Source organism: Delphinapterus leucas, chromosome 19 (assembly GCF_059928025.1).
Source record: "Delphinapterus leucas isolate spDelLeu-1000000601 "Yukka" chromosome 19, BTC_Dleu_Yukka2, whole genome shotgun sequence".
NCBI classification, from domain to species: Eukaryota; Metazoa; Chordata; class Mammalia; order Artiodactyla; family Monodontidae; genus Delphinapterus; species Delphinapterus leucas.
The window spans coordinates 44,384,619-44,394,986 of NC_143147.1; the positions used below are offsets into that span (position 1 = coordinate 44,384,619).

At 41.4% G+C, this 10,368-nt stretch overlaps 1 protein-coding gene across 22 annotated transcripts in view; it reads right to left on the minus strand.

Annotated features, from left to right (window-relative positions):
* SYNRG (synergin gamma) overlaps positions 1-8,924 on the minus strand; it is a 92,286-nt gene extending 83,362 nt beyond the window's left edge. For 12 of the 22 annotated variants that reach the window (XM_022552722.3, XM_022552717.2, XM_022552729.2 and 9 more), the window contains exons 1-2: positions 8,809-8,923; positions 2,340-2,380 (exon numbers count right to left, since the gene is read on the minus strand). In XM_022552722.3, coding sequence (XP_022408430.1) covers positions 2,340-2,380; positions 8,809-8,885 — 118 coding nt within the window. In that variant the 5' untranslated portion in view covers positions 8,886-8,923. Of the gene's footprint in view, positions 1-2,339; positions 2,381-8,386; positions 8,613-8,808 lie in introns of those variants that run through there. The other 10 variants (XM_022552723.3, XM_022552720.2, XM_089901017.1 and 7 more) reach the window with 3 other exon arrangements.
* Positions 8,925-10,368: the final 1,444 nt, after the last annotated feature.

The window sequence follows — 10,368 nt, forward strand, 5'->3', positions numbered from 1 at the left end:
TTAATTTCAGAAGCATGGACACCACATTTGTAGGTAACATTTATTAGTGGCAAACTATTCATTTATATTAATCATTTTTTCAAATATTTGAGGGCCTACTCCATGTCAGGCACCATTCTAGGGACACAACATTGAACAAAGCCAGGTCTTTGCTCTCATGTAACTTACACTGTAATTGGGGGAGACAGATAATAAAAAAAGAAAAAAATAAGTGGATATCAGGTGGGGATGGGGGAAAGGAAGAGCCAGGGAAAGGAGTGGTTGCTGTTTCATAGTCAGAAAAGGTTTCTCCAAAAGGGTGGCATTTAAGCAAGCACTTGAAGGGAGTGAGCCATGAGGATATTTGGTTAGAGTATTCTAGACAAAGGAACACCAATTGCGAAGGCCTTGAGGTGTCATGGAGAATTAGAATGCATAGACTGGGGACTTCCTTGGTGGCGCAGTGGTTAAGAATCCGCCTGCCAATGCAGGGGACACGGGTTCGAGCCCTGGTCTGGGAAGATCCCACATGCCTCAAAGCAACTAAGCCCACACACCACAACTATTGAGCCTGTGCTCTAGAGCCTGTGAACCACAACTACTGAGCCCACGTGCCTAGAGCCTGTGCTCCGTAACAAAAGAAGCCACAGCAATGAGAAGCCCACACGCTACAAGGAAGAGTAGCTCCTGCTCGCCGCAACCAGAGAAAGCCCACGCGCAACAACAAAGACCCAACACAGCCAAAATAAATAAATAAATTTACCAAAAAAAAAAAAAAAAAGAACACACAGACTGAATATAGCACAGTAAGATGTTTTCCCTCTTATGCCTTTGGACCTACAGTTTTATTTATTTTCCTAAGTGTATTTAAGTCGAACAGGTAACTCAAGGATTTGGTACAACATTCAACGGCACAGAAGTATACACAGTAAAAAACAAGTCTTGTTTCTTTCCTGTCTCCTATTCACCTACTCAATGATCTTGTAGCTACTCTTCTTGTCTGTTCCTTGTATATGCTTTCAGAAATAACCCCTGCACAATTTAATGCCTTCAAAAGATCAAAAAGTCCACTCTAACATACTTTGTAAAAAAATCTTGAAAACAATTCCAAATTCCAGAAGAAAAAATATCAGGCAGCCTTCTGGGCTCTCTTCTTGTCCGTTCCTTTGCTCCATATGTAGATTTTTACTTGAAAGTTTATAAAAATGCAAAATGAGGAGTCACAATAATGAACACACAACTCTCTAATGCCCTCCTAAAGTACAAAAGATCTCAAACCATTTGATCGAAATCTGGGACACATCTAATTACAGATAGCTTAAATAATGCATAAATGTGAGCACAATGAAAAGAATACAACTGACCCTTGGAAAAATTTACCTGAAACTCAATCTCCATCACTGATTATAAATGGAGACACTAACCACCTGCTACTGAGCTGCTCTTTATCATTCATCTCTACTGGTGACCTAGGAGTCTCTGTTTCTCTAGCCAGTCTACCATAACCAGTTAACACTGGCTTTGTGAGCAGGGCCGGTTTTCAGAGCAGCTTGGCCTGTGGAGAGGAGGGGGGCACATTGGAGTGGGAGAAGTGAGCAGAAAGAAGGGCAGACATTCTTTCATCAGTTTTGTGTTCCAGTGACACAGAAGCATGAGTCAAGGTTATATCCCTTCACTACTGTTTCCTTGAAGACAAAGCTAGAATCAGTACTGGTGGGCCCTTGTCTGAAACCAAGAGAGAAGGGATATACCTAGTGGAGAAACTGCTAGGAATAAAACTGAGACTTAAAATAGTTTAAACGGAATCAGAATATGTCATCTCTTATGTACATGATTAAAATAAGACCAAATTCATATAGAGAAAACATAAGTATAAAATAACTAAAGGGGTTCATTTATTCATTCAACAAGCATCTATAAAGACCCTATTATTTTCTATCAACATGCTGGGTGCTGGAGATAGTGACGAGCATAAGGCAGACATAGCCCCTGCCCCACGGAGCTAACAATCTAGAAGACAGACAGGAGGAAGATGGCATTCAGAGAACTACAACTCATTTCATCTTTGTCACCTGTTTCTTTAATACTTTTGTCTTGAAAGTCTCCTTCATCTCTGAGATTAAATAATAACCTGTCAATATAATGCTTAAATAAGTTTGGGAGAAATGAGGAATGATCCTTTTTATTTGCCAAATTACACAATTTTTGAGAAATTTTAAGAGTAAGCTGTCATAGAGGTTCGAGACTATAAGAAAATTTTACTCTATTTGGCAGCAAGAGAACTTTTTTATCCACTTAATCCCCAAGTTCAGAAACATAATAGTGAAAAATGAAAGTTGAAAACTTAACCTTTCACATACCTTGAGGGGGTCTTATTCCACCTGCAACTGGAAACATGAAGCTGAAAACAGAACAAAAATATATCAGGATTTTCCTATGTGCAAAGAGTTCAGATAAAACATGTAACATTTCACATAAAGTAAAAAATTATAGCCTGGGCCGTGGCATCTCTTCCATAGTACAATATTGAATTATCCACCATCAATACAGATTGACCATCCACAGGACACATGACAGTCAGCATGTTAGTGTAGGGAGAAAATTTTTGAGCCAGAAGACAGAAGACCTTGAAACTGGTCCTGGTTCTGTCACTCCCCTGGATTCCCCTGGATTCCAATGTGACTCCCCTGGATTCCAATGTGACTCCCCTGGATTCCAATCTCCCCATCCATAAAATGAGAGGGCTGGATTAGATTCAATTCAGTGAACATTTATTGGGTGCCTACTACATGAAAGGCCTGAATGAGCTCAGTTTCGCTGAAGACACAGATGCAGGCAAATAACTTTAACATAGGACAGAATGTGCTAAGGGCTGTGAGAGGGCCAGAATACTAACAGAAATGAGAAGAAAAAGATTAATTTTATGGTTTATATCTTGGGAAGTTTCTTGGAGGTATCTCTTGAGCTGAATCTTAAAGAGAGGCACACTATATAGCTTGAGCAGAATCTCAAGAGGCCGGAGCTGTAGTGTGTTCAGAGAAATGATTTAAGGTTGAATAGAAGATATAGGACTGAAAAAAGTAAGCAAAATGTAGAGGGCCTTTAAAATGTTTGATTTTATTTTGAGTACTGTATAAAGTCAGAGATTCTTTTTAAAACTGTGGTAAAATATACACAATATAAAATTTTACCATTTTAACCATTTTTAAGTGTTCAGTTCAGTGGCATTACAATGTTGTACAACCATCACCATGATCCACTTCCAGAACTTTTTCATCATCACAAACAGAAACTCTGTACCCATTAAAAAATAACTTCCCATTACTTTTTCTCCACAACCCTTGGTAACCACTATCCTACCTTCTGGCTTGATGAACTTGCCTATTCTAGCTACCTTATATTAAGTGGAATCATACAATACTTGTCCTTTTGTATCTGGCTTATTTCACTTAGCATAATGTTTCCAAGGTTCATCATGTTGTAGCACACATGAGAATTTCATTCTTTTTTTATGGCTGAATAATATTCCATTGTATGTATGTACCACATTTTGCTTATCCATTCATCTGTTGATGGACAGCTGGGTTGGGTGTTGTGAATAATACTGCTATGAACACTGGTGTACAAGTATTTGTTTGCGTCCCTCTTTCAATTCTTCTGGGTATCTAACTAGGAGTGGAATTGCTGGGTCATAGAGTAATTCTATGATTACTTTTTGAAAAACTGTCAAACTGTTTTCAACAGCAGCTACGCCATTTTACATTCCCACTAGCAATGCATCAGGGTTCCAATCTCTCCACATCCTCACCAACACTTGTTATTTTCTGAATTTTTGTTTGTTTGTTTATAATGATAGTTATCCTAATGGGTATGAGGGGGTATCTCATTGTGATTTAGATCTACATTTCCCTGATGTCATACATTTTTCTCTAGTGAAATGATCAGAAATGTGCTGTAGGGCTTCCCTGGTGGCGCAGTAGTTAAGAATCTGCCTGCCAATGTAGGGGACATGGGTTCGAGCCCTGGTCCGGGAAGATCCCACATGCCGCGGAGCAACTAAACCCGCACCACAACTACTGATCCTGCGCTCTAGAGTCCGTGCGCCACAACTACTGAAGCCCGCGTGCTACAACTACTGAAGCCCGTGCGCCTAGAGCCCAAGCTCTGCAACTAGAGAAGCCACCGCAGTGAGAAGCCCACACACCGCAACAAAGAGTAGCCTCCGCTTGCCGCAACTAGAGAAAGCCTGAGCAGCAACGAAGACACAGCACAGCCAAATAAATAAATAAATAAATAAAAGAAATACACTTACTAAAAACAATCTAGATTTATTAAAAAAAAAAAAGAAATGTGCTGTAGGTTTCTCTGGTAATGGGGTATGACAGAGAAGACTTGGAGTAACAAGAATTAGCTAAGAAACTATTACAATAATCTTAATAAGAAATGAAAAGGGTCATAACCAGAGTAGTGGGAATGGAAAAGAAGAGGTGAATGAAATCTATTTAAACGGAAGAATCAATAGGACTTAGCAACTACCAGGATGGAGAACAGCACTGAAAAAGCAGAAAGGGCTGAAGATGCTGCCGAGATTTTGGGCCTGAGCAACTGTAAGGATGGTGACACTGTTTACCTGCTGACAGGAACCCAGTGTGAGCAGGTCTGGGGAGAAAGGTGTTAGGAGGGTGCCCACGAGGAGCAATCTAATAGGCAACCAGAAAAGTTAACTCCAGTTCAAGGGAAGGGAGCTGGATCCCTTCCCTTGCATCAATCTACCCAGGCTCTTTTAAATAAAGGTTGTGGATGAAAGAGCCAAAGGGATGTATATATAGTGAGAAGACAACAAAGGAAAACCTTGGAATTCTTAGTGAAAACTGAGTATGGAATGGTCACTGAGAACCAAAGAAGTTGCTTATAACTGAGGGTTATAACTGAGGAAGGACTGCATTTAAGGAAAAAGTGTCTAACGTTGTAGAGAAGCTGATAAGAATGAGGATTACTAAATAAAGATTGCTGTTTTCGAAAATGGTAATCTTTGAGTGAACGGTTTCAACAGAGGAAGAGGAAGGGACCTGCATAGACAGAGATTTAGGATACAAAAGATATACTTAGTGATAGCTAAAACAAGGTTTTTGAGAGGATGGGATTAACATAGCAAAAGGAAGAGGGACTTCCTTCTCTGAGACCAGAGGGAAAGGAAATGGGACAGATCAAGGAAGAAAAAGTCTGAGTGGGAAAAGCCCTTAATCTGGGAGTCAAGGATCTGAAGGGGCTTTCTGGATAGTCTTTAAAGATATAGTGAGATCAGGAACGGTATGGCAAATTTATGTGTCCTTGCATTTTTCTATTACACAACACTCCCCCTTCCCAGGAAAAGGGCTAAAAATCAAACTTTAGAGTCTTTTAGCTCTAAAATATTTTGATCAACAAGATTTTTTTGTAAGGTGGTTCACAAATTTCTAGTTGGACATCTACCTTGTAGAGGATCTGAACCATTCGCAAATTCTGCTGACAAGCGAGCCCACACCAAGGAAAGGTCTGAACAGTGAACAGCTTTTCCGAACTGCACACAAGACGTATTAGCTAAGTAATGTGTTAACTGGATAAAGTGTTTAAATTGCAAGTTGAAATCTGGTAGGACTCAATTTTTTAAAAAGTTACTCATACACTAAGATTTAAGTAGTCAACCTATTGAGACTTTCCAAATCAGTCTTAAAGATTACAATCACCAATAGGGCTTAGTGGCTAAGTAAAAACTGGACACTTGAGTGATTTTCTTTTCTCTAGCTCTGCCACAAAGTAACCATGAAGCTCTATGCAATCCCTTTCACCACCCTGTCCTGTTTGCCCTTTGTCAAACAAGGACACAAGTTTGCCAAGCTCCTAACTAAGACAACCAAATAATGTACAGACGTATGAAGGCTACTTCAAAAACATAAACAAAAACTAAATTAAGAACATTACTGACAAACATGACTTACTCCAGTAATTATACAACCTAAACTACCAACCGACCTATGTACCATTCATAGGACTCTCTGAAATGTTTAGACTACTAACAGCAACATGCTTGAAGACTGGTTAGACAAACAGCTAAGATATTGATAAGACAGCAAAAGTTTGGCAAAAAAATGGGCAACAAGATGACAAACAATTTGAAGCAGAACTGTGAGCCCTGCTTGTCACATGCCTATCTCATTCATCCTCCCCTTTCAGTTACCTTTGCTACTAACCCAGATCAGCCTTCACTTCTCTCTGAGGCCTGGACTCAGCAAGACTTCCTAATGGATCTCCTCACCTGCAGACTCTGTGGCTTCTAACGCAGCTCACATAGCACAGGTGAGGTGCATCTAGCTAAGGGACCATTTGATAAGCTCCTCCTGGGATTAAAACAATGTAATGATTCCCCCTTAAACTGAATTATTTTAGTTTATATTCAAGGCCCTCTCCAGTTTTAACACAACTTTTTCAGTTTTATCTCACAAAACTCTTTTCTCCCACTCAGTGCCACAGTCCATCTGGCCTACCTGCTGTCCCCTAATGTTCACTGGGCCTTCCCATCTCCATGACAATCTCTTGACCCCTTACTCTTCCTTGAAATGAGGCCCAATTGAAATACCTGTTCTTTGCCTACAACGCTGCTTGAATCTACAAATATTTACAGAATGTTTTCTATGTGTAGAATGTGCTAGAAGCAGTGGAAGATAAAAAGATGATGAGGCCCTTAAGGAGCTTATAAAAGCAGGAAATAGACAAGCTCACAAATGATACTATCCCAGAAGGACATAGTCTAATCAAGATCTTTCAACTGTTTTCTTCCTGCCATACTTTAAAAAAGAAAACAAGTTATACTTCTCATCTCTTGCGTAAATTTTGCCCTTTATACAACTCTACTATTTATTCTAAAGTAGTCCATTCAGGATACCAATCAAAAGTAGGCTAACATTAATAAAGTTGGAAAATGCCTGTGCTTTTTGCTTAGCCTCTTAGGAAGGACACAGACAAGTACCTAAGAAATATAGTAAATTATAGTTCACAGATTTCTTCCATTAAAAGCTGAGAAAGGTTGCCTGGTTCTTTTTCTTTCCCTAAAATATACTTAGGGTACCAACCATAACGTTAGCTTCCTTATAAAAAAACAACCTCAGCCCTCACCACTGCTCTCTAAAAACCATATTCTTTCTTTATTAAGCATACAGCTTCTCAGCCTCAGAAAAGCTCCAATATAATACTTATCACACATTTTACAAGATAAGGCTGATTTGCTCTCCCACATATCCTCTAGAGCTTAAGAATGTAATGTTACCACCAAATTTTAAATAGGAAAGAAATTTTAAAATCATTCTAATTCAGGCCATATTTAGAAAAAAAATTGTGTTCATGGACCAATGATGTTAAACTACTACAAACTAAGGGGTATGATCCACTCAACTTTCTACACCCAAGCTCCTCTCCACCTGAAATTAACAAAAAAAACCCAAGCCAAAACAACAACAAAACCCCCCAAAACCCGTGCCTAGAACGCCAAATTCTTTCAAGTTTATATTTCCCCAGAACTTGGTGCCATGACTCATCATACACTTGATCAAATTAATGCCACTCAAGAACATTTTAGAAACTGTTGTCACATTCAGAAAAGAGAGACTATTACATATTTGTCTTCTCTAGCCATAAACTGACTTATATCAAGTATTCATGAAAAACTCTAATGAAAAGTGGAAATCAGAAAACAAAAGAGAAAGAAAACAGTTTTAAATCTAGAGAGAGAGATGTGAAAAAGAGAAAGTGAAAAATGCGGCTGCACACAGGTGAACCGTGACTGCTCTCTTTTCCTGGCATATATACAAGCACCTGCAGGATGTGATGATTTTAAAGGCTTCACACTGTGGTGTTCATAACTCCGAAATAAAACACTGCATAAAAAAAAAACCTAACACTTTGTTTTCCAAAAATAATTTAGGATGCTGAAGATAAAAAGCAAAATTTATCTCCAAATGTGTATGAACCTCGGGTTGGCTAGCAAAACAAAGTCAGACTAGGTCATTACAGAAGTGGGATGAAAACTTCCCAGAATCAAGTATTTCCTCAAATGATGAACTTGTCAGGTTGCAAATGTTCATCTCTTTTAATGTTCTCGATATGAGAGCCACTGGCGATTAGTAGCTGGAACTGACAGCAAATTTGTTTAAGGGCTAAGTAAAAGTCTGGAAGCTTTGTTTTGATAACTGCCTACGTACTGTTTAACAGTGAATTGTTTTTTAGTAAGAAGACAGGTGTTAAAACTACCTCTACAAGAGCTCTATATACTAATTCAAAGGTCTTCAGATTTTCCTGCTGTTTCTGGTGTGTTAAGGAAAAAATAAAAAGGACACAACACTGAAAAAATGAGTACACAAACACACACACACACCTTGGAAACACTTGTGCAGCTCTGTGAACAGATTTTTCAGAGCCCCTGGTCAAGCCCTGGGAAAAGGAAGTCTCTGGTCGCTTCAGATACAGCCGGGCTAGAAGCGAGGCGTCGGGGTTCCTCCTTTATCCACCCAGCAGGGTGGCAGCCGCACTGATGGGACACTCACCTCCTCCCCCTCTCCTCCCCGCTCAGCACCAGCAGCCAGTGCCCCCGAGCCTGCAGGACAAGAGTCGGGCGCCCGGGCTCCAGCCACCCCTTCGGCCGAGGTTCCCGGAGGACGACCCCTCCTCCCGCAGCCCAGTTCCGAGGGAAAAGGGGTCGGCGTGGGCGAAAACCGCCATAACCACCGACCACGCGTCGCCGGTGCCGGGTCTGCTCTGCGTCTGCGAGGCACGCCCAGCCCAGGTCTTCACACTCACCTGCCGCCCCCGGCAGCCCCCGCGCCAGCTCCCGCGGCCCCGCCGCCGCCAGCTCCCGTTCCCGGCCGCAGCGCCATCTTGCTCCGGGCCCGCCGCCGCCGCCGCCACCTTCCCAGCAGCTGTCAGCTCCCGACAGCCACTTCCGGGGCAAAAGCAGGACCCCACCTCGCCGCGGCCTGGGCGACGGGGCGGGGCCGCGCGCCCACGTGACCCTTCGCGTCCGGGGGAGGAGTTGCGCTTCCTCGTCACGTGACCCGGCCACAGCTGAGGGCCCGCCAGGTGCAATTCTAGCTCAGGGGCTGGTGGGATGGTCTGGTGCCGGCTCCAGGTTCATTGTCAGGCAAGGCTCTGTGGAGAACCCAGCTGGCCGCCGAGCGGCAAGGCGTCATCGTTCCTCCGTTTGAAAAACCATCGTCTTGCTTACTGGAAACAGTACACTGAGTCCTGTTTTTTTACCTGGATGGGGGGTACACGGGTGTTCTTTTATTGTTACTCTTTACACAAAGAATAGATGGATCTTGAATGCCCCTTTGATTGCATCACAGCGCCGATTAGTGATGAGCTCTACTTTTTCCCAGGAACTCGGCAGCTTCCTTTTGGTACCCACTCTAAAAGCCGAAGGTGTTTAGCCACCTGGTAATCCCCGTTTTCCCTATACTTACAATCAGGGCCAAAACGGTGGTGCTTGGAAAGGTTCATTGCTCCGACCCTACCTGGGCATATTTTTACTGTGATTTTTTTTTTTTCTTAATCAAACTACTGTAGGTAAATATTAAAGTTGAATGTAAACTTTTTCAAGCCCTCAAGTGGAGTTTGCTTACTAGCAAGTAACGGATTATAATTAGCTTTATCATTTACTCTTGCCTCAGGGCTTTTACTGGGAAACAACTTGTAATAATAGTTATCGTCTATTGGGCACAATCACTGGTCAGGAACTTTACTGTATTTTTTCAAATCCTCAGTGTCCCTAAGAGCTAGTATTGGCATTTCACAGATAAGAAAATCAAGGTTAGGAGGAGTAGTAATTTACCCACATCAAACAGCTGCAAAACAGCAGGACCAGGATCAAAATCCAAGGAGTTTGACTTCAAAGTCCTTGCTCATTTCAGCTAGAGCCAGCTAGTTAATTATGCTTTTTTCCCCCATAATTGTCCACTAACTTCATTCCTCCCCTTCTTTAGATGGAACTGTGTAGCAGATGTTCCAATCGACATAAACTGATACATAACTAAATTCAGTATTAATCCATCGACAATCAAGATGATACAGGCTTATGTAGCCACTTTTAAGGATGGGTGATCACACAGGAGAAAATACTAAAAAAAAAAAAAAAGAGGAAATAAAGTCAAATGAAGGGAGTATTTCAAAGATCATAGACCACATGACTCAGGATGTCAGCGTTCCACGATATTTCCAGTCCAGGTTAGATGCTGTCCTGTGATGACTCAGCATTGTGGCCTTATGTCTAACACGGCATCTACCACACTATTTGTTCCTTTACTTTATGCCCACTACACTGTAAGGGCAGGGACTGTGTTACCAAGACTTGTATTCCTAACC